Here is a 27534-nt window from a genome sequence, read left to right as displayed (position 1 = left end):
TCACAGTTCTGTTTGGTTAAGTTTGAGGTTAGTTTTACATGAGTCAGTGATGAAATTTCATGTGACTCTTTTGGAAATCAGGCATTCATTATCTTTAAAATAATTTTTTGAAAAACTTTATTCAGCCATTAAGTGTACTCGTACTAAAACAAGCCCTTAGTGTGCATAATTTAGATTTGGAATCGTGGTATGTTTGTTTTTTCACATTTCTTGGAATGTGCTTTCAGTTCAGTTAAACAACATTCTTTTAGGGCATCATTTTAAAACTAATTTTTGTAATTCTGGCAGCAAATGCTGTAACACTAATTATGTCATAAGCATTCAATGTTTTTCCATCATGAGCTGGCTATAATCCCAGTTCTGGAATACAGCTTTCTTGTTGCTCTTATTTCTTCAAGCAAAGGTGCAATTTTGTTCACAGAAATGATTTCTTAACTAACATAAATGGGGGACTTTATTACATACTAAAGCAGTTTGAAAAGTATGTATTTTCTTTTGAAGTCATAAACGACTTTTGAACTTTTCTTAAAGGAAATTAACTCTTAAGAATGAGTTAAAGTAGCAGATACTGTTCAGAAACAGACTCGATTCTTGTACATGTAAATATTGTGCTCATTTAACCATCTTAATAAAAAAAATGGGAATTAGTTAAACCAATACAAACTAGTGGCATTAACATACCTGTTTATGTTGTGGATTTCAAAGCAAAACAGAACCCAGTACTACACCCCAGGGGTCAGTACTGGGACCAGTGTTGCTTAGCATCTTCATTACCTGGGCTGAAGGGAAAGAGTGCACCCTCAGCAAGTTTGCAGGTGGTACGAAGTTCAGCAGAGCAGCATGTGCGTCAGATGGTTATGCTGCCCTTCAAAGGGACCTTGACAGGCAGGAGAAATGGTCAGACAGCAATCTCGTGAAGTTCAGCAAAGAGAAATGCAGAGTCCTGCACCTGGGGAGGAATAATAACCCCATGCGCCAGCACAAGCTGGGGACTGACCAGCTGGAAAGCAGATTTGCGTGGATGGCCTTGGAGCATGCCAAGCTGACCATGAGCCAGCAATGTGTCCTTGCAGGAAAGAAGGCCAGTGGCCTCCATGCTGCATTAGGTAGAGTGTTCACCAAGGAAGGTGATCCTTCCCCTCTGCTCAGCACTGGCGAGAGACACATCTGGAGTGCTGGATCCTGTCCTGGCCTCCTCAGTGCAAGAGAAATGGATACACTGGTGAGAGTAAGGACATGGGGTATCTGTGAGGTGAGATTGAGGGAGCTGGAACTGTTTAATCTGAAGAAGGGAAGGCTCAGAAGGATCTTGTCAGTGTGTGAAAATACCTCATGGAGGGCAGGGAGTAAAGGGGACACAGCCCAGAACTAGATGATCTTAAGGTCCTTTCCAACGCTAACTATTCTATGATTCTATAATTCTACGATGAGTAATACAGCTGTGAGTCAACCTGAGACATCAAAGAGGTGACCTAGTTATAAATTGGCTTTGTGTTCCTGTATCACCCTGTCAATTATATAACTTCACTACTGAGTTTAAACTTTCCAGGAAGAAACAAGTACTGAAATAAAAAATTACCTCTGCTTATAAAATAGGAGCAAGCGGTCATAGTGTTGTGCTGGTCCCATTGGAGTGCTCAGGCTCCTGTGTGCTCCTTTTTCTGCTTCTGGAGTAGGATGGCTGGGGTGGAGGGAGCAGTGGTCTGACCCAGGACAGCTTTCCTTATGTTAAATGCCTTTCTCTAGTTCTTACATGAAGTAGGACAGTGAACTTGGATAATGCCAACCAGATAATAATGCACTTGTCTGTAACAAAGCAAATGGCAGTCCTTTGTAACAAAGCAAGAGTGGGTTTTGTGCCTTTGATCTCTCTGAAGTGCTCTGATGTGGTGACATCATCTTGAGGAGGCACTAACAGGTCTTTCATTGAATTTTACGTTCAACCAGATGCAAAAGGAAGGAGGAAAAAAAAATGGATTTTTTTAATAATGTGTCCTTATTGTGATAATTCATTTCAGTCAACAATTAGCTTATTTTTCAATCTTGCTGGACAGGACTTGGTATTTGAATGGGATATTGGTGAATGACTTTAGTTTTCACTGAAAATTAGTATGTCTGTCACCTTTTCACTATGGGGCTAGTTTTGCTTTCCAGATCAGTAAGACTGCCAGCTCCCCTTCCAAATCTGATTTTCTTTATCAGTGTATTTGTATGTGTCTTGATAATCCTTCCAGTTACTGCTTTAGAAGATGGGGGAAGAGGAAGAATATCTGTTCCCTGAAGGTTGCTGTAAACCAGTCATTGCTTGTGTGATACTTGATGAATGAAATATTTCCATACACCATAAAACTTTATCTCAGAGTAAGTCTTGAGATGTTAAAATAATGGTAAATATTCTGTAGACTAACTCTTGCAAGGGCTAAATAGCCTGGCCTTGATCCAGGAAGGCACTTAACAATGTGCTTAACTTTAAGCGCATTGAATATTCTTACTGGCATGAGTGAAGAAATCAATGAGACTGCTCACATGCTTAAAATAAGACATGTGCTTAAGTATCTTTCTGGACCTCAGCCAGAGCGTTCAGCCTGTGAGATGGGCTGTATTCTAATTGTGGGCAAAAGCCAGTAGTGTTTCATTTTGCTTGTCTTGTGTGTTTCTGAAGAATTCATTGATATTGTCTATGTTTATTTTAATTGGTCTCCATTTCCCATCTAAGCCCTACCAACTCCAAAGCTCTGGGAGTAAAATAGATGTGCAGCTTAGGGTTGTCAAACAGCTTGTCAGGGATAGTACTTAGACTGTATATATTGCTATAGAGCAGGAACTGAACTTCAGAAAAGCTGGGAAAAGATGAGGTGAAACATGATTGTTTTCTTTGGTAGCCAAGGTTTTAATATAGAGAGAAAATGAAAAGGAGAGAGGAGAAAGGCTGGTGACACATCACACCTTTTCAGTTAACATAGTTGCTTCTTAGGAAACATTAAAGAATGCAGACAGATGCATTAATAATCTGCTGGCAGTGGTTGTAGCCTTGGCAAGTAGACTTTTCCTACCTACTATTGATTATTCTGACTCTCAGCAATTTGCAAAGGGTGGCTTGATCCCTCACCTTCAGAATGGGCAGTGAGATGACTTGTCATGGCCAAAATGATTTTTAGTTTCTAACCAATCTGTCCTGTTTCTTCAACAGCATCTTTTACTGCTTAGATGACAATTTCCACTGCTGATAACTGTGAATGATAAAATGTACTATATCTAAACACAAAGGTTCTCCATGTCTAGAGGTGCAGAATAACCCACCACAATGCTACTGAGCATTTCGTTGGCACCAACCACACTTGTGGAGCCCAGCCCTCAAGTGCTGTAAATCTGGGACGTTACTGGTTGGCAAGTGTAAAAGCAGTGGAGCCACAGTGATCTAGAAAACTTTTGCTGTCAACTCTAACTTACTTGGCTAAGGAAATAGCTTATTCTCCTCCCAGCCCTTTTGTCAACATCTAGACATTGCTTGTCTTCTACTTTTCCTCTCTCTGTTTACAGCTTCCTCCTTACATCTGACGTTGCTGTTTGCTTTCTTTTCCATCCAGGTTGTTAGAGCCCACTCAGCAAATTCTTTTTTGTATACTGCCTTTGAGTTGTGATTGCTAGTATTTCTTCATTTGCCTCTTTTTTACTGGAAATTAAAATTTTTTCTACCCTTTGTATACTTGATTTAGGCTAGATGAAAGAGAAACTTAGGTTAGTTGGAAAGAGGGTAGCCACAGTAAATGAAAGTCAAGCATAAACACTTCTTAAAGGATTAAATATGTAAATGTAGGATAAACCAATTGGCACCAAGAAATTTTATATGTCATTACAAAAGTATCTCTTGAAAGTGCATCTCCATGAAGGAGCAGCTGCCATTTTTAGGAGACCTCTTCCACAAGTCTTGAGCAGTTTTGAATGAGTTTGCTTGAGGGCTGTTGGTTTTCTTTCAGCTGCAGAAGTGTGCTTGTTACAGCACTCCAAGATAGGTTTCAAGTATCTTTCAAGGTAACTAGCAGTGTATGTTTTTATTGTGTACTTGCCCTAATGACCATTTATTTCTTTAAACTGTGAATGCCTCTCTTACTTGAATAAAAGCTTAATGGAATCACCTGTCATATACAGAATTGCGCATGAATTGAATAAGAGGTGATTTAAGGCTCAAGTTTAGAAGGTGTTCTCAGATTCAGGGATAGCCAGTGATCTTTTAAAACAGTGAAATGATGTGCACTAAAGGTGTCAGAGCCAGAATTAGAACTGGAAGAGCAGATAGAAAATGGATTTTATAGCTGTTTTGCTGTCAACTGTTTTCCCCTTAGCTTTTCTAAAATCACCTATCAAAGCTGAAGTCTAGGTCAATGAGTGTGTTTGCCAGGTGTCTTCAATGTGACAGAGCCTTCTGCCACCTAGTGTTAATGTGAGTTCTCTCCTCAGCAGGATATCACCAGATAATTTATTAAATGTAAGTATTTATTAATAATCCCCCAATCACTCATCACTCTCTGTAAATGTTTGAAAATGCATTTTCTGCATCAGAGGGTTTGAGAAGCAGTTCAGTTAGTACATATAACTTCTTTGCATACACTTATTGAGGATGCAGTTTGCAAGGTGGGTTGTTATAACTCTGTTAGCACTTTTCTCCTTTAGGTGAAACCAAAAGATTATTCTGCCGAACTCAGCACACTTCTGTTTTCATACCTGTGCTCCTGCTGGTTCAGGAAACTGTATTAGACTGAAAGCAGCAGAGAATAAAAATTAATTCAACAGAAATTATATAAAATAGTGATTCTATTTAGACACTTAACTCACTGTCTTTTTAGAAGAGTAAAATGAAAATCTCCCGTCATCACTGCTTTTTCCCCTCTAGAAATTCCATCAGGGCACAATAGAGAAGGACAATAACATCCATATAATTGCACCCAGATTTCACAATAGAAATGTCAAACTGTTAAAATAGAAAAATAGGCTTGATGATACTTTGTATTTAAGCCAAATAATAATAGCTCCTACCATATGTTGACAGATAGAAGGAAACTGCTTAGAACTGAAGGAGTGGGGTTTTTTTCCTTCTTTCTGTGATACAAATATTTTCAAGGGAACAGAGCAACTGTTTCCCTTCTCCCCTCCACCCATGTGAGCTGTCTTTGACTGCTCTGTGATACAGAGTGGGGCTAATTAGTTCCTTTTCAGGTTGTTGTCTGAGAGCTCAGTCAAAGGGCAGTGCGTGATTTGGGCAGATGATCCTAATTCTTAGCCCAGCTGTGGTTTTGAGGAGAAGCTCTTGCTCCTAGCTCCTGCTCTCCTCACTTTCTCCCTGGCACCTCTTCCAGGTTTTCCTGAGGAGCAAATGCCAGCATGGCTGGGAGCTGTAAACTTGATCCTTAACATCAGACTGAAATGCTGACCTGATCAGCAGCAACCAGAAACTGAAGCAGCAGAGGGTCTAATGCATTAGTCAGCTGCGATACCAGGCAGGCTGATTTTTTCACCTTCTTTTGACCTGAAGAGTCTCATCTTTAAATAGCATCATTCAAACTGCAGTCTTTTTGCTTTCAACAATTACGCTTTTCAGATACTGCCTAAAGAAAATAACTTTGGGTTCTTATTATCTTAGGTGAATAACTATGAGCACAGAGCTCTGTGCTCATAGTTATTCATTAGAGAAAATTATTAGGTTTGGTGGCTTACTTATCTGATCAGTATCAGAGGTTAAAAACCCTCTAGAAATTCTTGCACATCTTGTGCTGTTTTGTTTGAGTCATATTAAGCTGGAATTACTGTGCAACATGAATTCATTGCTACTCTATCAGAACAGAGGATGCTGTGTCACAGTGAAAGCAGGGTAGACCAGCTGACCTGGGGAGACAGTATTTCATTTTTCTTCATTCATATGATGTTTTTTTTCCTATCAGAAGCAATTTGGGGTAAAGCCTGTGTCTGTGGCAAATGCCTTCCTGCTGTTGTTCTGCTGCGCCTAGTCCTTTATGCTAGTGGGGTAGAAGGCGATGTTTCTTCCCCCTTAGGTCCAGCCTGAGTTCTCACTGAGGTCAGTGCCCCACAGTGGCATTTCAGAGCCATGCACCAGAGCAAGTAGTTGGAGGAGGCAAACTGGGGGAAGGTGTAGGGCCAGGACAGGCTGTTGACTTCTATTAGTCTGCGACCTGACTGTGACTGTGCCTGACACCCAAGTCCCCAGGGGCTCTGTCCTCTCTTGCTGGAAATAAAACACAGTCCTTCAATGTGAAAAACCCTCTGAAAGTGTGCTGGCCAGTCCATTTTCTAGCCTTGGGCCCCAAGTCAAGGTCCTTACCAGAGCTTCTGGGGCAAAAAGATCTCCTCTCTGCTCACAGCAGTCTGTGCTGCACTCTGCAGTTGTGGTACAGTCATGACCATCTTTGTGATCTCTTGCCACAAATGTACTGAAAAAAAGGGGTAAAAAAAGTCTCTGTGCATCTCCATCCTATTCCTGTAGGTGTTCCTGATTGAGTGCTCTGTTCAGAAATGGCTTCATTTGCTTCACAGCTGTGTAATTTACATGGAAGCTGGTCCAGAAGGAATCTCTTTCATGTAGCTCACTCAAAGCCCCAGTTCATCAATATGGATTGTTTGCCGTGCACTGGGGATTTATGGTATGCAGTGGGGTGTGCGGAAGTCAGAGACAGAGTCAATGAGTGAGGAACAGTAGGAAATTTTTATGTTAAAAGAAGAATTTTTGTGTCCAAAAGAACTATCTTTCAGAATAAAAGTTGTGTTCTCTTTTTGCCTACAGAGGAGATGCTGTATTCATAGAATCAAACCCAGGGAAATGTTCCCTTAGCCGTGAGGAAAGACACAGTAATGTCTTTAAGACTGAAGTTTGCTTATTCTTATAAGGAAAAAAAGAAAGATAAGCCTATGAGAACAATCCTGACTCAGGTAGTAAGTTACAAAACAATGGCAAACTTCCTCAGAATAACAATTTAAACATATCCATGTTCTTCTGCTGACCTCTGTCCTAAATGTAGTGTGTGGAGTTGGAGGCAGTAGGAAAGATGAAGAATTTGAAGATAGAGCCATGCCAAAACATTTCCACAACATGTTAAAAAGAGAGCTACTTTGCCATTAGAAATGATGGCTTAATAGTCTTTTTAGCCATTGAAAAGGAAGAGATAGGGGACCATAGCTGAGAAAAGGCTATGATGTTCAATGACATTCTTCTCGGGGTCAAGTACAAGTGGAGCCTGATTTAGTCATAGGCTAAATGTAGCTGCAGTTCTGCAGTCCTCCAAAGTGTAATCTATACTAGTCCTGCAGAGCGAGTGCTTTGCTGGATTCCAGCTAGGACTGCAGTGTCCTTGTTACGCAGCGAGGCCACTCAAAGGTGTTAAAATGCTTACTTGCAGTTGTTGGAGTGGTTTCTGCGATGGCGGATTGATTTACTGTATCTGGAAGTTCAGACCTGGAAACGTGAGCGAGGGAAGATGCCTTTGCCACGGTGGCGAGGCTGGGTGTTGAGAGGACAGGCAGCTGGTGGGTGACCTCAGGAAGATGACAAATGGGGGACCAGGTGCCTCGCTCATCCAAGAGCACTCCCATCCCCTCTGCTCCCAGAGGCGCGAGTTACGGAAGTTGCTCATGCTGAAGGAAGGCTTCCTGTGAGTGAGGCTTCTAGAAATAGACATTAACCTTTTGTTACCAGCTGAATGCACAGGGATTTGAATTCAAGCAGCTATTTGGGAAAGCGTTTAGGCAGAAATCCTTTCAGTTTGAGGGAAAGAAAAAATAATCAAATGGTAATGGTTGAACATACTGTGGAGATGGTGTCTGGAACGCCGGCAAAAGTGTGTGGTGCTGAAATGTGTGGTGAGCAACAAGAAGCAAACAGTTTATGCAGCATAATCAGTGATGGTTCTTGAGAGACATGTATGAAGCCATTAAAACAACTAAATATATTACTGGGAGGAAAGTGGGATGTGAAGAACTTCCCCGATAAGAAAGAAAAGTCAGGATAGAACTTGTATAAAATATCCTTTACAGAGCTGAAACATGTGAACAAAAAGAATTGCGTAGCCTTTAGTTTTTCTTTGCTTGCAAAGGATTAATGTGTTTGCAGGTTCTGCTTTCCATTTCCCATTTTTATTTTGAAACAGTTACCTGCTAAAACGAGAACTTTCAGATATTCGTTGTCTTGAGTCTGCCCTGTAACAGCACAGAGATCTATAAAGGAGGTTGACTTAAACAATCTGAGAATATGCCTCCTTTCTCTGAATTGGGGATTATGGTATACTCTAGGAGCTTCAGGGTTTTATTTTATTTTTTTTTTAAAGTAAAAAGTCCAAATCAGATTGATTTCTGTCATTGCTTTAACTTTTGAAAGTGCTGGTTAAATGTAGTATTTGTTATCAAAGGAAATACACAGACACACAGTGTGAATTCTGGGCTCGCAGGAGGTGCAAAATGTGTTTATCAAACATGCATTGGATTTACATGTGAGTTCTTGAACGTAAACGTGTAGCTTGTGTAACTCAGTGGAAAGAGGAGGTTTATTTAACTTGTTAACTTTGTTAATGTATTGTTTACAGGTGAAATTTGATTTGTAGGTCCTCTGAAGATGGGTGTAGGTCAGCTCACAGCATTTTGGGAGTTTATGACTCATTTCAAAGTGCTCTAAGTCTGTAGTCTTTACCTCTGTACTCTACAGTGCTTTAAATCAATAGCCTAAGTCCGTAGTACTTTGAGTCTATAGTCATTCCCTATGTGAAATAACTGAATTAGGGCTACTGCCTTCTTGGGTAGGACCCTGCAGTGACACTGGAGTTGTCTAAAAATTGTTGTTACAGCAGTGCCTGCAGAAACCTGCATGCACAGCATGTGTGTGGCGTCCAGGACTGTCAGTCGGTGGCTGAGAAAATGCGTTATTAGGTCAGAGTAATACAAAGCTTGCTTTATTCTCTAAAAGCTTTCTCATCATTTACACTTTAAAACATCCCCTTTTAAAATTGTTATATCAGACAGCTTCTGTGGGGCAGAAGGCATTTCCCCTTGTTCTTTGATCTTAATTTCTCCATGCTTTTTCATCTTACCTGTAGGCAACAGCATTGGCTTCTCAGTTACTCTAAAGGCAAATGTTTATTTATGTGTTAAATAAACACAAGTGCCTGATTCTGGTCTCATATCTGTTTAAAGCCTAGAGCAGCAGTTGAATTGCTAGTTCAGTGCTAGGAAGATGCTGGAGAATGAGGTACTCTCTAAAACTTTTCTTCCTTTAAGCTGTTTTTACCAATAGAAGAGTTGGGGGTTTTTATGACACATTGACTACTGAAGATGTATTTTGAGAAGCTGTCTAGAAAATTTCCCTCCATTCCACCCCCCATTCTCTTAGTTTTTCAGTGGAAATCTTGGGTCTCTGGAGTCTGGATTTTATCACAAAAAGAGGAAGTCTTCAGGGAAAACAGTATGGTAAAATACGATTTTGTTCTCTTCCCCCTACGAAGGGTGACTGGTTTGACTTTGTGTCCTTGCATTGAAAGATTTTCCTGTTGCAGGCTTTGCAGTTGTACTTGCCAATGTCATAGGTAATTTGTAACAGTATCTCTGGTATGGATAATGGAATATATCTTACAGTTTAAGTATGTGTTTCTCCATTTGAAGAGGAAACAGTTTATGTGAAACATCAAATAAAAGTTACTTAATTCTTATGTTAAATACTCCAGAGATTCTTTTATTGGTCATGCAGTAGCTGAATGGTAAGAGTGGAAGCGCTGAGCCTGAATTGCTGCTGGGTCGCTGTTGCAGCAGGGCATGTGTGGCTTTGAGCTGCCATCGTCTGAGATGCTTGCCCTTTGGTGTAAGGGAGGAGTGGGGGGAAAATAGGGAGGAATAAGCTGTCACTGATCTCTACCTTTGGAGTCAGAACTGGCTTTATCAGCAACAGCTATATATTGCTTTTCTAGGCTTTTTTTTCCCTCCTCCCATTTCCAGTAGCAGAACTCTGTGCTGTTCCACTGTAGCTGAGGTGTGCTGTGGCAGCCCTTACTTTAAAGAACTTTGTGTCAGCACACATCCTTGACATGTATTCCCACCCAGAGACACTCAGACAGCATTTGAAACAAACTGCTAATTAGAAAAAGCAGATGGAGGAGGCTAAAAAGAATCACATTCTTTCATGGATTTGGTGGGTTGGGGGTTTCTTGGCTTTCCTCCTGGGAAAAGCTGTTTCTGTTAGAACAGAGTTATTTTCTTGGAAGGCGCAAAACTAAGAAATAAAAGTTCTGGGAGCTATGAACTCAGTCTCCCAAGTAAGAAGTTTTTTTTTCTTAAGTATTCATTGTAACAAATAGAGACCCACTAGAGTCAGTAGGCATTTGGTTTTTGAAGAACTTATTGCAAGGTGAAGACTTACTGGAAAGTTGGTTGAAGTTTCCCTATGAAGGGAAATACTCAAATGTCAACTAAGTACAGGTATGTTTATTTCCAAGCATTTGGAAAAAAATGTCTTGGACATTTGGCTGGAGAGGGTGCTGGGACATCTAGTCTAGGTCATGCTTGCCTAGAAAGGTAGAACCAGATGATCCTCGAGGTCCTTTCCAACTATGGTTTTATGATTTAAGTAAGGCCCTGGAAATGTCAAAGATGAAGTCAGTTGGAACCAGGGGGCTGGCTCATAATGCCAACTGTGCTTTCAGCAGTCCACTCTAACAGCTGCAGCCCCTGAATAAGAGCCTCTGAAGGGTGGCTTTACAAGCACGCCGTAAGCTTCTTCACCTGATCACGTGCTGGTCTGAATGAGAGGAACTCCAGGCACAGCTCTGTGAATCGGGATGAATAGGTGACTGTTCTGTGGCAGCTTCTTGGTGTGTGGGTATGTGAAATGGGCTGAGCAAGCCTATGGCATGGAAGAGCTGGAGTCTGGGGCCCATCTGACATCTTGGTGGGCAGTTTCTGCTCACTAAACCCTCAGAAAACTAGTGTAGCTCAACAGTATTAGTACTAATAAAAAGGCTGGCTTTACTAAGCTGAATCTGAACTGGTGGGTCTGCTGTCTGCAAGTAGGATTGCTCAGGCATCAATGGTGGTGGTTATGGTAGCTCTCTTTTGTAGGCTTTTTCAATAGCCAAAACTCCATTGTGGTATTTAGGGTGACATTGTCTTGCACCCCTGCACTATGGGCTGTATTTGGTCTTCTCCTGCTGCAAGACTAATGGCTGACATAATCTGGTTATATTCTTTTTTCTGTCTGCCTTGGGATCTGTCTTATTTGGAGTTCATGGTGCTTAGTGGTTTCTTGATACTGATTCACACTGATTGCTGCAGTTGTATATGCAGAGGCATGATAGCCAGAGGCATGAAAAGAAACAAGTAGTATGCCCCGCTTGGCTGGTGCAGTGGGAACTTCCCTGTTTGCTGGTGCCTGCAGCAAACCCCACACCACAGTTATTTGTTGTGCTTTTTTTTACTTCCTGGGCACATTCAAATGAAAGTAATTAAAACTGTTCTGCTGTATTTATCAACCAAATGATGTCTTGGTTCCTCAAGGCAGCCATGGAGAGGAACAGGCAACCTATTCCTTTCCAGGGAAAAGTCTTCCCCATTCAACTAGTAAATAGATTTATTTTTTTTTCCCCCACTTAAAGCTTGTGGTGGTGGAGGGCAGAGGAGAAGAGTGGCTGATGGTAGGTGTATTGCTGCTGTCAGGACTGGAAGTGTGACCTGGGGCATTGAGCTGGGCTCCTGAGGGGCCCTTGTGGAGTTCATGGTTGTGTTAAAAGTTTCAGTATATGTTGGAACAGGCTGTGCTGGCTGGTGGTCAGCAGGAACTTCTGACACCAGTAATAGCTGGTTGGTTTGTTAAGATCTAAATTCAAAGAGCGCCTCCTGAAATAGACGAAAGACTGCTATTTGCCTCCTGAAGACCTGGGATCAGGCTTGTAGCTAGTCTGTGGAAGGATGAATTGCTATTCTGGACTTCTTTTAGTATCAGTTTTGTATTGTGCAGGTTACAGTCTGCAAGGTTTAAGTAACACATTTGAGTTCCCAAATGAACTTCCCAGGGCTATGTAATGACGAACAGCAACGAACTCAGCTCATTCTATAAACAAATTCTGCTTTGGCTGCATGGACCGACTATGTGGTAGAACTGGTTCAAACAAATCACAGTTGAGTGGAGGAGCTCAGTTTCTTACCTGCTCAGGGGTTAGATTAACCCAGGCCATGCATTCTTCAAGAGAAAACAGCCACAGAAAAGTTTATTATGTGCTTCTCTCATCTGATAAGACCCAGTCTCTGCAGTGATACTGTGAATAATACATTGATAGTTCATCTTAGAGACTTGGTAAATCTAATGAAAACAGTTCTCTCTAGGAAGGTTCAGGAATGCAGTGTGTGCTACTGCGTTACTAATGCTTTACACAATTTTCCGGGCTGGAGTATTTTCCTGCTTTCATGCAACCACTATTTATTATTTATATTGATGAATCTGGAAGATTTCCCAGATCTAATGTCTGCCCTATTACCTTGGATAATGCAGATAATCAGATGAGCAGTAAATCTATTCTGTGGAATAGAGTTACATGATCTTTTTTTCTTCTGTCAAACAGTTTTTGAATGATTTTTCTGTTCTTCACCCCAATAAAATACCTAATAAATCAAAAAAAGTACAATCTGCCTGCCAAATACGCAGTACTCCACATGTACCTCTAGTGATGCATCTGCAGGAACACCAGTGGAGTGTATTTATCTTGGATAGATGGTGAAGGTGGTATGAAACAATCCCAAGTACTGGTAGTTACAGTTGGGTGGGTGAAGTACTATGTGTGTGTGTGTGCGGGGGGGTGTTTGGCTTGTTGGTTGGATGTTTTGGTGTGTGGTGGTTTTGGTTTGGGTTTCGGTTTTGATTTTCTTTTAGCCTGGTTTGATTGTGCTGTTTCTCCATCTTCTCTGTTTCTGAGGTCTTTCCTGAGCAACTTTGAAACAAGACTGCCCTGTGGAGCAGTGAGGGCACATTTGCCAGTGGTCTCAGATGTTACCGTCTGACAAGCTGTGGTTGGGTTCTTTGCGCCTCAGAAACAGCCATGCGAAGGGGTGCTGAGGCTGCCTGGGCAGTGGGTGGAAGGGCATAGGGGATCAAGCTGCTGTGTAGGTCTGAGACGGTCCCCGTCACTCCTGATGAAGTGATGGTGACACAGCCTTCGGAAAAGAGAAAACATGACGGAAACCTACTCCAGGAGTGACCAGCTTGATTGCGAGTCTCTGCACCAAGTGTGAATTACACCTCTTCCCTTGAAAGCAGGAGGCTTTTTAAAAATCATCCCCCCATTCCCTGCATGGTGATGAGAAACCAGAGGTCAGGAGTGAGCCCCCTGAAGGCTCATGAAGAACAAAATACGATGTGTTTTAATTGATGTGAAAGGTTAATGGGAAAAATCAACATCCAACGGCTGCAGCTAAGGAAAGGAAACTTGTTTGGGCAGAGCCCGAAGTGGAGTGCAGGCATTACAGTGAGAAGTGTGAAACCATGGGGCAGAGAACACACGGCCCTTTAGCCTTGCTCAGAAATAATGGTGCAGGCTTTTTTTAACTTCAGTCTCCCTGCAGTAAAAACAAGTTACACTAAAAAACTCTGCACCAGAAAAAGCAAACCTCTCTTTCCTGGTTTCTGCTTATAAGATTTACAGATACTTAAAATAAACCTATGAAAAACAGACCTAGAGTGCTGGAATTTGCTAACTAGTGAGAGCAATTACCTCCAGGTCCCAAGACCTAACGGAGCTTGACTTTTTGGAAATAAAACTTGGCAGGCGCTTCTTCCTGCTGCTGTTGTAAAGGTGTACATGAAAAGATGTGTTGACCTCTGCCAGAAACCCCAGGAATCCAGTTCAGAGAGATTCTCCTGTGAAGGGCACAGCCGGATTCAGGCTGCACAGATGGTGATTGGTGGGGAAAAGCCGGCAAAACATTCACTTCTCATTGTGTGGCTTCTCTTTGCAATTGCCTGGTGTACCACAGTAATTAAACAGTCAAGAGCAGTAAGTTCAGATACTTAACAAGAAAATAAAGACCTCACTTGACAGCCAGCAGCTTGTCAGGCTTGTTCCACAGGAGGAAGGGTAATTAACACAGGTTGCCATAGTAAAAGTTGATAGGAGTCTTTTTATCAATGATTTTGTATTGCTTCAGAGATCACATACCAATTAACCGTAAGTGCTGTAATAGCTGTAAATCAGGTTGTGTTATGAAACTAATGCCCCAATTTCAGGTGGCCTAAAAAAAAGGAAACAATAGACTCTCTCTCTCTCCTTCCAGTGCTGTATAAGTAACAAATGATAAGAAAAGTAATGAAAAACACAGCCGACCTTTGTTAATGGAGAAACGTAAAGTAATCCCCTGTTTTCTCTGGACTGCTCCACGCAGGAGTGGAAAATTGAAGTTTCTGCAATGAAAAAAACCATGACAGATGTGAAATCTGAGAGGGAATTGATTTTTGTAATACTCTCTGGCTTGGAGGGTGGAGATAGTTTCAAACCAGTGTTTTGAAGGAAATTATTTGTTGTTGTCAGTATTCCTTCATCATTGCTGGCTGGGGGAAGGAGCTCTTGTTTTATACAGCAGTTCTAAAAGGCCTTTGGGAAGGATGAGATTTTCCTCCTAAAATATTAAGGGACAAGTAATAAAAATGTTAAAAAAAGAAGTCAAAATCCGTTAAGTGCGTTCTCCCCCCAAACCAGAGCTCTCTGTAGACCAGCTTCCCCTGTAGATGAAGAGAAAGGACCGGCTTTGCTGCTGTGTTTGTCAGTTCCCTGTGGACGAAACACTGTGAAGTGGGTTTGTGCCCCAGGGTCTCTGCTGTGCTGATGGGAGCCCATGTCCAACAGTGAGGATCGGGCTCTGTCCCACGTTGGTACCAAGTAGCAGAGGTCACCTCAGCCCAGCCGCAGGAGGCAAATTCAGTCTCTCAGCTTCAGTATCACCAGCAATCACTCAGAAATCTTGCTCATGTCTGTGCATTGTGGTTATTAGGTGCAAGAAACACAGTTTTAAAACTGTAATTAATCATTTCTAAGTAATCTCTTTTTCTACACATTTATGGCTTCAATGGGTATGACTGTTTATTATGTCTTACCTATAAAATCTGACCTGTTTTATATACTCTTTATGGAAACAGTGTACAGTCATAAATTAAAAGATGCAACTGTTTTGGATATTTTACCGGTGGTCCTGTATTTTCCTGCCAGAAGTGCAGCTGGTTTAGGTTTCTCAGGATAACATTATAAAAGGCTGTATGCATTTTGCAAGTTTATGCTTGAATTGCTAAGCCAGAGATGGAGTGACTCAACCTTCCCAGGAGCAACATGTACCAAGCAATGAATCAAAACAGCTAGCTGAAGCTCAGAGGCTCACATGGCCACTCTGAAAAGCAGTTCTCATTTATGGTATTTTATCTGGCGTTTGGAATTTGGGACGGTCATTGTGCTGATTGTGCTGGGCCTGTGGCTGTCTTTGTATTTGAAATGGTTTTGGTGCAAAACTAGCCAAGAACCTTGTCTTATATCTGTCTTACGTGGGATGCAAGGACTTCTGTGGTTAAAGCACTGAATGAAACCATCCACATACTCCTGAGCAGACACCTTTAGTGGGAGCTCTTGGGTATGAGCCCTCAGAAGGGGCTGAGGGGAGCTAAGAGCTTGCAGCAGGGCTAGCACAGGCAGAATGTTTTAACATCAGCCTGGCTGGTTTGGTGTAAAATTTGGTGGCAAAGATGATAGAATCACAGACTGGTTTGGGTTGGAAAGGACCTTAAGATCGTCCAGTTCCAACCCCCCTGCTATGGGCAGGGCCACCTTCCACTAGACCAGGTTGCTCAAAGCCCCATTCAACCCGGCCTTGAACGCTGCCAGGGATGGAGCATCCACAGCTTTTCTGGGCAACGTGTGCCACTGCCTCACCAGCCTCACAGGGAAGAACTTCTTCCTAATGTTTAATCTAAATCTCCCCTCTTTCTGTTTAAAATCCTTTCCCCTTGTCCTACTGCTACATGCCCCTTAGATGATGATGATGAAATCATGGTGCAGTTCAGCAGCTGCTTCAGCCAAAATGACAGCCTTCCACATACCTAATTACCTGGTGTCAGTGGACTTAATGCAGATACAGATAGATGTGATAGCAGAAAGTTTAGCCCTGTCATTATCAGAGCAATCGGCATGGTTGGCTCTTGGGAGGGCGTAGTGCTAACTGGACAGAGCTGAAACTGACTCCTGTGGGAGTGCAGGAAAGCTTGTGTCATCATCAGCTTATAAGAAAGAAATGCAGCCCTGCCCCCAGAACAAGTACCAAAATGCAACCCAGTGAGTGTTCTTAACTCTGTGCAGCCTGTTGCCAGAGCCAGTTTTTTTCAGTGTGTTTGCTGGGCAGCTTGTCTGAAGGTCCATCGGCATTGCCATCATTTCAACTGGTAAAGCTGTATACTGATCCCTTCATAGGCGGCTAGCAGTGGGCAGCTCCATGTCCTTGCTTTCTCCCAAAAAGCATCTTTGACCTGACTGTGCTGAGAACCACACAGGTGTCTGATGTGTTTATTTCTGGTCTGAAATGCTGCTTCTCTTTGTTTCAGGTATCTCGCCCACGTGCGAGCCGCTTCTCCCCAGGATGTCGCTGGGGGCTACACTTCCTCTCTTGCTTGCAGCCGAGCCTTACAGGATGCCTTCAGTGGTCTATTCTGGCACCCCAATTAGCCGGCATGCTTCAGCCTCTGATCAAGGGACACCAAACGGAGCAAGGAGTAAAACTGCTGCCATGTGCACAATGGCTACACTGCAGTCCCTATTCTGTGTAAAACCAGCTGTGTGTAAGTGTTAGAGGAAATAACAGCATTTGTAAAATGTCAATGCATTTTTGTATAGAGGGAAACTTGTTAGTCATGAAGCACATGCAGTCATGGAGCTGACAGAGGCTGAAGCATTAAGCCATGTCTAATGGAAGATGTGAATAACTCAGCTGTGTATGCTTGAGGTTTAAAGAAATACACTTGGAATTTTTTTTTTTAAAGCCAGACTTCAATAAAAAAAGTTTGTGGCTTTACTCTTATTGCAGGGTTTTATCTGCACAGGCATTTAAATGCCATTTTGATTATAACATTTAGTGTCAGTATTCAAGCCTACATTTTCTTCCCATAAAACTAGTTTCTCCAGTTTAGACAAGTGGGGTTTTCCTCCTGCCAGCTGGATGAGATGAGAAACCTTGGAGCTGTGCTGACACAACTCTTGTACAGGATCCTTACCCATGTCCCTTGGTTCTTACCTTTGTCTGGAAAACAGATCTTTAGCTGGAAGTCCTTCAAGTGAGTTTCTCTACAAGAAATCTAAGAAGCCTTGATACAAGGCTAAGTCATTAGCGTTGTCAAAATTGGGGTTATTTTTTTTTTCCCTGATAAGCTCCATTTGATTGTATGTTCAGAGATTCTTTGAGCAGGAACCTCCCTTTGTCATCTGGCTTTTGGGACGACCCTTGTCACTCCATCTGCTGTTTTTACATGTTCCTTCCCCTCTCCTTATAGCAGAATGTAGACTAATTGCAGCAGAGATGGTCTTCCTGTGGCAGGACTGGTCTTTGCCATGGGTGTGTGTATAAACTGCAGGAGACTGGAAACCGCTCAGGATAGTGTGTGCCTCAAGAGTAAATAAAGCCTGGCCCACGTTTTATGGGTCATCTGTTAATAGCTGTTTAATGCTGCTCTGAGGAGTGCATTGAATGAGTGAATTTTTTCTGTGTTGTAATAAAGAGAAGAATAAGCTCTATTCCAGACTCAGTGCTTTCTTTGCTAAGGGAGGTGGAGGGAGGTGCCAAAATTTCACAGAATCATTAGGGTTGGACTGGACCTCTGGAGATCATCTGGTCCAAACCCCATGCCAAGGCAGAGCCACCTAAAGCAGGTTACAAAGGAACATGTCCAGGTGGGTTCTGAATGTCTCCAGAGAGGGAGACTCTACAACATCCCTGGGCAGCCTGTTCTGCTCTGCCACCTTCAATGTAAAGAAATTCTTCCTCTTGCTGAAATGAAACTAAGTTTATGGCCAGTGCTCCTTGTCCTGTCACTGGGCACCACTCAAGAGCCTGGCACCATCCTCCTGGCAACTCTCTTTGAGATATTTATATCCGTTAATGAAATCCCCTCTCAGTCTGCTCTAGACTAACCAGGCCCAGCTCCCGCAGTCTCTCCTCATAAGAGAGATGCCCCAGACCCCTGACCATCCTTGTGGCCCTTCACTGGACCCTCTTTAGTAGCTCCTTGTCTGTCTTGTACTGAGGAGCCCAGAACTGGACATGGTACTGCAGATGTGGCTTCACCAGGGTCAAGTAGAGGGGGAGGATCATCTCCCTTGACCTGGCCACATTCCTCCCCATGCTCCCCAGGATACTATTGTCCCTCCTGGCTGCAAGGGCACGCTGCTGGCTCACGGTCAACTTACCTACCAGCACTCCCAGGTCCTTCTCAGATGAACTGCTCTCTCATAGGTGAGCCCCAGCCTGTACTGGTACTTCGGGTTCTTCCTCTCCAGGTGCAGTACCCTGCACTTGCTCTTGCTGAACCTCATTAGGTTTCTCTCCACCCAGTTCTCCAGCCTGTCAAGGTCCTACTGAATGGCAGCACAACCCTCGGGTGTACCAGCCAGTCGCCTAGCTTCATGTCACCAGCAGACTTGATTTCTTCTACATGCTTGGTGATGACTTTGAGAAGCCCTTCTTGTTGTCCTTAATGTTCTCTGCCAGACTCAATTCGTAGTGGGCCTTGGCCTTCCTTGTTGCATCCCTGTATACTCTGACAGTGTTCCTAGGCTCACTTGGCTTGTCTCTTTTTCCAGCCCCCACATACTTCTTTCTTACGCGTTTAAGATTTACTAACCCATTTTGTTGATTAAAGCCAGGTTTCTGTTAGCGCAGGAGTGCCAGGAAGTCCTAAATTTGGACTGTGAAGCAATGCGCAAAAAGGGACCTGCAGTTTCCAGCAGTATGGACAGTCCCCTTAGTGTGGATCACAGGGTGGCTACATTGTTCCAGCGTGGTGAGGGCCTTGTTGCTACAGCAGGGTTCATGGAGGGCGCTGAAGAACAAGAGCAGCTTTTGAATGTTTACGAGAAACCTGCAGGGCAGGGGTAGGAAATCACACAGCAGTGTCAGAAAATGTAGCAGACAGCAACCACAGCACACATTGCTTTTCAAGGAGCAGTGGCTGGTGGGGAGAGGGTACAACGTGCCTGTCATTGACAACAGGATGACAAACAGATCGAAGCTGTTGAGATACTATTTTAAAGGGCAGCAGAGGAATGCTGGGGCTGGAGCAGCAGGCCAGGGAAGGGACCTATACAGCAGCTTTCAAGATAGTAGGAGTGAGTCATGATTTTTGACCCCTGGTTTGATAAATGCAGTCCAGGGACAACAGACCTCCAAAGGCCTGCTCAGAAGCCCTGGCTGCGGAGCCAAGGGAAAGGCAGTAATGCAAAATCCTTGGGCCTCACCAGTTGTTTGGGTGAGAAGCAGGACACCAGGCTGCAGGCTCCAGTGAAAGAGCCATAACAGCAGGACTAAGGTGATGGACATTTGCTCACTGAGTTGCTATGCGTGAGTTGGGACTGAAGAAAAATGTCTGAAACTGAGAGGCTGAACCAAGGCCTCTGTCCAAATAAACTGTTTGTGGTTGACATTGCCCAACAATAGTCCGGATGTGTAAGTGAAGGCCATCAAAGGCAGAGGCTTTTCAAATCCCTGCAGAATACAAGCAGCCAGTCAGCAAGATCACCCAGGGACTGCAGCAGAGGAGCAGTTGGAGGCAGGGGAACGCTGGGAGGCAGCAGGGGCAGGGAAGCCACAGGAGGATGCGGCTCAAGGCAAGAGACCACTGAACCAGGTACTGGGTCTTGCACTTCAACACCTGCGGATGTGCCAACAATTTTAGAGTCTTTCCTTCTTTAATGGTGGGCAAATGCTAAGTTAAGAGCCAACTGACTACTTCCAATCCCTAAGTACATCTCAGTGTTAAAAAGCATTTCTTACTCAGAAGCCTAAGAACAAGTACCTGTGGCCATTTGGGCCTTCTTGTATCTTGGGTCAGGTTTTTGAAAGGTGATGTCACTTACACAGGAGCTGTTAGTGCATCTGCAAGCACTAATCCCATATTCTTAGACACAAGACCCGTTTGTCAGAGAGAATCCAACCAAGCGTTATACAAGTCCCAACAAAATACAAAAATCTGTTTTCACCACAAGCCCCAGATTATCAAAGTGACATAGCAGAAAACTCTCATGGCCTGTGCCACTGATCTACCATGGGGCATGAAACAACAGAGAGCAGAAAAAATACCAAAACACCTTTATTACATAAAAGCAAAGTTTTAGTTTTTTGTAGTAAGAACAGTTTCAATCTGCTCACCGATCCCACAGTGAAAACCAAGAAAAGGTAACTGCAGGAAGGGAGCCTGACAGAGGGAAGTTGCAACATGCATTCTGCACCTTGGCACCAGAGATGGGCAACATAGGAAGTATGCTTCAAATAACTCAAGGAGTAAACCGGAGGTAATCTCAGTGTACCTCTTAAACTACTGAGGCAGTTACCGTAACTCTAGTCTTCAGCTCAGAAATTTGTCTTCAGAAAACTCATTGCTGGTGCACAGACGTTTGGAGGCTTTTTTTTCTGGAAAAACATTAAAAGAAGTCAATTATTTAAAGTACGCTAAACAGACTGAACTAAACCAAACCACAAACCATGTAACACTTCAGGGATTTAAGAAGAAGAGATGAAAATTAAAACTGGGATTACCTGTTAGTCATGAACAAAAACTGTTACAGCAGTAATGGGGATTTTTACTAAATACTTCCAAAAAACCTGTATTGAGGTACATTTTGACCTACATCTCAGTGCTACCCAACAAGAGTGTAAAAATAAGTTTCACGGCATCAAAGTTTCATCAAAACCTTCTTTCCTCCAGTTCACGTAACTGCAGGCTGAAAAGTCTCCCCTCTCCCTCCTCCTCACCTAGTGGAAAGCCCAAGATCACTGAAACCAATGAGTTTCTGCAAGTGCTTCAAGAAACGACTGATTATATGAAAAAATAAAACTCATATACACCATTAAAGATCTCTAGTTTCTCAATTAAAGATATCTGTTTCCCAGTTAAATTGTACAGAAGCTGATTCTGCTGATGCAGTGACTCCAGACCTAAACTGAGTCAGCACAAGCATAAGGGAGAAGGTCAGGACTGGGACCCATCTCTTGGAAGCACGCCATTCCACCCTGGGTGAAAATGAAGCTCCAGTTCTGAAGTATTCAGCTCTCAGAAATGTGTGCTTGGCATTAGACACCCTATCCTCCCCTAGAATGTGATCTAAGGCACAAAACTCTGGTTTATGGCCTGTGGGATGATCCTATCCAGTCCACCATTTTTTCTGTGGAGGCTCATGCTGGGATCAGAAGAGCAGATCGCTGTCACCGAGCACGCGTGAAGCCCTGCAGCTGCTGCACATGTGCAGGCTCCAGCCGGCAGCCTCCACACTCCACAACCAAATACAAAATCCTTGTCATATGGCTGGAGTGGCCCACAGGGCTGACAAGGTGGGACCAGCCTGAGACAGCACAAGGTGTAGCCTGAAATCCATGTGCCACGTAGGTTTGTTCCTTACCTTCGTCAGGGCAGGGCCTCTTGCACAGCACATCCGCTGGGATCTGGAAGCTAATGCACAGCATCTCCTTGTTGGGTGCAACATTTCTAACCAGGTAAGTTGAACAGCGCCCATCCAAGGAGGTTCCTAGAGAAGCTTCAGCTCGCTGTTGGATGTCTTTGGCTGGGTTCTCGTGTTTGGAGAAACCATAGCAGTGCACCGTGGGAAGACCAGCAGTGCCACATGGTTCTCTGACCAGGAGATGCCGGAAAGCATCCAGAAATTCAATAGCCAAAGCTGGCAAATTCATAACTATGTGAAAAGAGGTTTTTTGTTCTTCTTTCTGAAGTGGGAGCTCTTTACTTAGTTCTTCTCTTACTGGCCCCAGCAGGAAGTCCCGGCCATCCATATTGAATGCTTTAATTTTGTCATCTACTTTGTTCAGTTTGCAGTTGTGCAGGAGCCAGTTGTAGGATTCAGGATTGAGATCATTTGCAAATACATGGCACTTTTTCTTTGCTGCTGGAATAGCAAAAGGTCCAATCCCAGCAAAGACATCAAAAAGGACATCATTGGGCTTCAAAAGCTCAACGATACGACTGTGTTCGGTGGAGAGACGTGGGTTCCAGTAGACTTTAGAGAAGTCCAATTCATACGCAATATTATTTTCTTTGACCTGAAAGTCCAAGACATTTGCTTAAGCCTCTGTGTTCAAATTGCAGGCATATTTAAGTACTATCAGTTGTTAAGACAGCTAAAAATTAAGGTGCTTTATCAAAATGTAATTGACATTTGTCCCACTAATAGTAAACATGAGACTTGTATAAACAGATCTACTCAACAGAAATAGCAATAAGGAATGTTCCGACTGGCAATCCAGATGGCTGGCTTATGGATGTCTCAATCACCAGGTGGAAATAAAACAGCAACTTAAATTTACCATTTAAAAAGATAATAATCTGAGGCTTTTTTTTGTGGCTGGCTGACAGCTCCTTTATTGAAAGCAGACCTTGGGAATATGCCTTGAGCTCTCCTCAGTGGAGTCCACATAGTAAATAAGCATCTGAGAATGATGCAGCACACAAATGGCAACAGTCACCCAAATTCAAAGTCCCTGGGAGCCACCCTGCAGTTTGAAAAAATACCGTATTTTATCTCTCAAGGTGACAGCATCTAAAAACTGATACAAACCCAAACTTTGGGATGAGCACTAACTTAAGAACAGACCTAAAAAGAAAATGTATTCAGATGAGAATGGGATGCAAGATAATACTTTGCACCACCACACTTGAATTGTGTGACTGTGAATTGAAGTATCTTTGTATCCAAATCACTGCTTCTTTTGCTTTGCCAGCAAGAAACATACTGAAACATCTGCACTGCTCAGTGTGCAGCTCAGTGGTGTGCTAGATGTGTGCTCAATGAGCTAATACCCTCTGCATAGTGTTTGACTGTCACTTCTGCCTTGACGATTCAAATGCCTTCTCTGTGCATGTACAGGATGTTCTACCAAGCTAGACATCTTTTTCATTTAGTAATCTAATATTTTCTCTTCTAAAAGCACAGAACTGCTAACAGGAAAAATATTTTTTGGTCGAACCAGTGGCCAAGTTTACAGCTAAAGCCAAGAAACCCTGCATGGCAGTTACGTAGTTCTTCACACCTGAAAAATGTCAAAACACAGGAGAAATGAGGTTTGTCTTGCTGCTGACTGGAAAGGGAAAAGGCACAGGCAAAATCTTGCCTACATTACAAAGCCACTGAGATTTAGAAACACACTCTTACATTCAATACCAGCCCCTGCACAAGGCTTGGTGAAATGAAGAAACAGCAATTTCTTAGATCAAATCCATAAAATATGCTGGCTTTAGAGTGAGCAACACCCCCTACTACAAAGTTTGTAATTAGCATGTCTGCAAGAAACCTGCTACTGTCACATATCAGTAAAATATCATGACATGCTGTTCTAGATCATTAAAACCTAGGCTGTGAACTTCAAAGAATACGTATCTTCATGATCTTTATGGTTGTGAGTTTACCCTTGTCAGACCAGGACAAGTGAATGCAGAAGTAACTGCCAACTCTTACACTCTAAAACAGGTGACAGGAAGGGCACCATGTAAAGGATCAGTTTTAACAGCATCTCTTCAGCACATATGTCCAGTAGATGTCTTTCGGGTTTAGCACATTAAATTTAAAATAAGAGGAGAAAATCAACTGTACCTTGGTTACCAGGTTGCTCTCTCCAGCAAGCACTTCCATTTGAAAATTTCTGTATGTGCTGTCAATAATACTGGTTTTATTTACTACACAGGTGATGCCTGGGTTCTTGTCAATTATAACTTGGCCTGAGAGAGGGCAAAAGATATTCCGGTTAAGGGACCAAAATCTTTTAATGCTCTACAAGAAATACAAACACTGCAGTTTACAATTAATTGAAGTATTAGAACAACCTTCCTCTGATGATTCAGTGTTGCAGATGCGACACCTTTCTAAGGCATGTACTTTACCCTGATCCACTACTCCATGTAATCTCAGTGAAGTGAGACTACAGTTACTGCAAGAGAAGAGACTACACCTGTGCACAGCTACAGCACTGGCAAAGGCTATTTAAAGTCAAAATACAATGCAACAAAAAGCCCTCAAAAGTATTATTTGTACAGGTAAATAACTTATCAGTAGAATAATTGTTAAATGTCTTTTTAACAATATATTAAATATATGAATTACTTTTTTGAGTTCTTTTACCTACCAATCAAATGTCTGTATGGAAGCTGATGGTCTCTAAGATTCAAATGAGCTATGTGACCAACACGGCTAAACCCAGAGGTGACTTCTTGACCTTCAGGAAGGACTGCTCTTAGTATCTCCTCTGACTTGAAATTCTCATAAGTCAGCTCCAAGTTATACTTGGACACCTCAGGATGAACATTAAGCTGGTTTAATACCTCTTGCTCTGATTCTCCCAATGAGAATTCTGGTATTTTATGAGGATCCAGAATGAGAAATCTACTGTTCTCATCTCCTGGATCCTCAATCACTCGCTTTAGACCAGGACGCTGGAGTACCACGTGTTTTAGGGACTTCAACAAAGTATATACAATTTCTGTCTTGACTTTCAGAACTGGAACAACAATTGTCCTTTTAAAAGCTTCTCTGTCGAGTTGTGTCATCCCACGCACTCCAGGATGTGGTGAATACAGTCTGAGGTCAGCTTTATCCTCCACAGTGTCAGGCATTGTAAAAAATCTATTTTTTCTAACTACTACGAAGAGCCCAGGTATTATGCCAGAATATCGAGCCAGCAGTGTCCAAACTGCTGGAAATGATGTATTTGCTGCAGCTGTCCTAAAATCATTAGTTTTCAGTAGTCTGGCAGAGTATCCCAAACTCCATAAAGTCCTAGAAGAGAAATCATTCATTTTATAGACATTATGTAATCATTCCATTAAAAAGGCTGCAAATCAAATGGATTTGCTGTTCTCTTATACTAGAATTTCCATCTGTACCAAACAATCCACAGTAGTTTAGTAAAGCTCTTTATTATGAATTATATACCACAAATTTCTGTCCTCCTGCAAATGTACTTTTAGACTTCAACATTAACTTTAAGCAGTGACATAATCCCCTTCTGCCAAAAAACAATGACCTCCCTTTGTTCTAATAAATGTGATATTAAGCTCAGTAAGCCAAATGGAAAAACTTCTACTGTCTTATTCCTACTTTTGGATCCCTTCTGTCTCTGATAAGATTTATTACCAAGCAGTGATTGCTAGAAAACAGTTATTAGCAACAGTGGTCATAATCACTCTTCAGCAATTTCTGCCTCCAGGTTAAGGGGTTACACACTCCACAGTGTCTTTGCTCCACAAAATGCACATCAGAAAGACCACTAATTAAATGCCGAATTCTCCTAATGGTACAGAGGAGCATTAGTAATGTCTGTTCAAGTAACTGAACTCCTCTGTACAGTTAATAGGATGGGGACTTGAAATGTAGCTTTACGCTTCTTTTTAAATAGCTCCTACACTAAACATGGCCCAAAGGGGCCCGACTTTTCTGACTCAGTGTCAGTACTCCTAGATGGGAACTGATGATTTAGGTGCTGTGAGAGGCTGATGCTTTTCCTCACTTCTTGGGAAGTTTGTTCTAAGATTGGTGGTTGACAAGAGAAATGCAAACTAGCTCCAACAGGAAACTGGTTCTCTTGCCTGCCTCAGACATCTACACCCCGATGTACAAGGCACTGCCCTCCTTCAGGGGAACAAGCCATATGGTCTCTTCTTCAAAAAAGGAGCTGAGCACCAGCCCTAGCAAAGCTGACCCTACTCCCATCCTCCCTCCCCTGCAAATCCCAGCTCCTTGCTGGGACTCCCTACATCTCCCAGCTCATTTCCCTAAGCCAAGTTTTTGACAACACACATCTTCTTTTCCTGTTGACAAAAAATAAACATTACATTCTTCATGTCTGCTACAGAGGAGAAATCCTTCATCCAAGGGCCTGAGCATCCCAATGTTTTCCTCAGACATTCCCCTTCTCCATAGCTGGAAACTGCTGGCCTAGTTCTCACGGGCTTCTCGGTATTAGTAATACCCAATATAGAAGTGTGGCTGGGTGTCACTGCACCCACACCCTCGGAAGACGACTTCCCAGACTAATTATGGAAAGGCCTACCTGTCCCTCCTAACCGAGGTCCCCGTTTGCCCCATTCTGCCCCCAGAATAACCTGAGGTAAATCAGGGAGGAGAGAGCTGCTGAAGGGCTGCTGCCTGCTGCCTGCTGCCTGCTACCCGCTGCCCGCTCCCCCCGGCCTCTACGAGGAACGCCGACCACCACATACAGAGACCCGCGAGCCGCTGAGGCCCCACCCGGTGAAGAGACCCTCGCCGGGGCGGAGCCTCCCCGGGGTCAGCGCCCCTCCCTGACGGGAGCCCCACTGACAGCCACCGCCTCAGGCCCGCAGCGCCCGGGCCGCCCGCTGCTGGCGGAGCTGCGCAGCCCCTTCCGGAAGCCGTGAGGCCGGGGCCGCCGAGGGGACCCCCTGCACCGGGGCCCCCTGCTCAGAGGCCTCCCCGTTGCCGAAGCTACCGCCCCTCAGCGTCCCCTGCCCTCACCTCATGCCGAGCCCAGCCGCGCGCACGACCTCACGTCATCGCCGCCGCCGTGACGCCACGTGGCCGCGCCGAGGGAGAAGGCGGGGCCGGCTCTTCGGCTCCGCCCCCTCCGCCGCGGCCCCTCCCCTCGGGGGCGCTCCCCTCAGAGGCGAGGCGGCGGGGCTCGGGGTGCTATGGCGCTGCGGCCGCGGGGGGCCGGGCAGCTTTGGGCCGAGCGGGGCTGGTATCTGTCCGCCCGCGAGCAGCCAGAGGATGAGGAGGCGGACGAGGACGGGGAGTCTGCCCCGCTGCTGCCGCCGGGCAGCGTGCATGTGAGGGGGTGGCTGGCGCTGCGGTGGGGAGCTCTCATGGAGCTGCGGCCGCGGAACTGCCCGGGCCCTCTCCGTCGGGGGGGGGGCGGTGGGTACCGGCTCGGCTCTGCTTTCCCCGAGCCGCGGGGTCCCGCTCTCCGCGGCTTGCCGCCTGCCCCGGCCGTGCTTGGCTTGGAAGAGACGATAGGGTAGCGCGGCCGGGCGGGGTCCCGCGGGCTCAAAGGTCGGGCGGATCGGTGTAGGGTGGACGGGGCTGTGCGGGCCGGCTCCCGGGGGTGATACCCGGCGAGCGCTGCGGGGAGGGCTGGCCAGCACCGGGCCCGTGAAGCGGAACACCTGGGCCTGCTTCTGACCCGTCTGACTGCTGAGCGCTTGGGAGTGCTGTCTTTTGCTATGCTCCTTGCTTCTGTAGGAACAGCCTGCTTTTAAGTATAAACCGCCCTGCTCTCTTTTTGAGCACT

General features: G+C 44.0%; 3 protein-coding genes across 11 annotated transcripts in view; 2 read left to right on the top strand and 1 right to left on the bottom strand.

The window, feature by feature from the left end:
* Positions 1 to 17792, top strand: part of MNAT1 (MNAT1 component of CDK activating kinase) — a 124959-nt gene extending 107167 nt beyond the window's left edge. For 2 of the 3 annotated variants that reach the window (XR_009967038.1, XM_062630769.1), the window contains one exon: positions 16610 to 17792. Coding sequence is in view for 2 of the 3 variants with exons in the window: in XM_062630769.1 (XP_062486753.1) it covers positions 16610 to 16730 (121 nt within the window). In the remaining variant the exon portion in view is untranslated. Of the gene's footprint in view, positions 1 to 12950; positions 13040 to 16609 lie in introns of those variants that run through there. The other variant, XM_062630770.1, reaches the window with a different exon arrangement.
* On the bottom strand, positions 13373 to 26898 carry TRMT5 (tRNA methyltransferase 5). Of its 6 annotated transcripts, none has more exons than XR_009967034.1 (7): positions 26323 to 26433; positions 24400 to 25049; positions 23871 to 23995; positions 21669 to 22323; positions 20580 to 20682; positions 14355 to 14646; positions 13373 to 14262 (listed from the first exon to the last, which is right to left on the bottom strand). XR_009967034.1 is itself a non-coding variant. In XM_062630765.1 (6 exons), the coding sequence occupies exons 1-5, from the start codon at positions 26355 to 26357 to the stop codon at positions 20618 to 20620; spliced, it is 1530 nt and encodes a 509-aa protein (XP_062486749.1). In that variant the 5' UTR covers positions 26358 to 26433; the 3' UTR covers positions 13373 to 14262; positions 20604 to 20617. The 6 variants fall into 6 exon arrangements, 3 of the variants coding, with proteins under 3 accessions (XP_062486749.1, XP_062486750.1, XP_062486748.1); XR_009967035.1 differs by having other exon boundaries at positions 20604 to 20682; XR_009967036.1 differs by lacking the exon at positions 20580 to 20682.
* The window catches only part of SLC38A6 (solute carrier family 38 member 6), a 39690-nt gene continuing 39025 nt past the window's right edge, over positions 26870 to 27534 (top strand). The window contains exon 1 of one of the 2 annotated variants that reach the window (XM_062630768.1): positions 26870 to 27067. In XM_062630768.1, coding sequence (XP_062486752.1) covers positions 26936 to 27067 — 132 coding nt within the window. In that variant the 5' untranslated portion in view covers positions 26870 to 26935. Of the gene's footprint in view, positions 27074 to 27534 lie in introns of both variants that reach the window. The other variant, XM_062630767.1, reaches the window with a different exon arrangement.

Source organism: Pezoporus occidentalis, unplaced genomic scaffold (genome assembly GCF_034315485.1).
Source record: "Pezoporus occidentalis ecotype Australia unplaced genomic scaffold, CSIRO_AGI_Poc_V1 ctg36, whole genome shotgun sequence".
Classification (NCBI taxonomy): Eukaryota; Metazoa; Chordata; class Aves; order Psittaciformes; family Psittacidae; genus Pezoporus; species Pezoporus occidentalis.
Note: the sequence above shows the minus strand (reverse complement) of the source record. Positions and strands in the feature narration are given on the sequence as shown.

Excerpts from the sequence above, each read along its gene's own strand:
- TRMT5 (XM_062630765.1), bottom strand. The coding sequence starts at position 26,357 with ATGGGGCAAACGGGGACCTCGGTTAGGAGGGACAG. Across the intron at positions 25,050-26,322 it reads ACCTCGGTTAGGAGGGACAG|GACTTTATGGAGTTTGGGAT; the intron begins GTAGGCCTTTCC and ends TTTCTCTTCTAG. Across the intron at positions 23,996-24,399 it reads TCCATACAGACATTTGATTG|GCCAAGTTATAATTGACAAG; the intron begins GTAGGTAAAAGA and ends GCCCTCTCTCAG.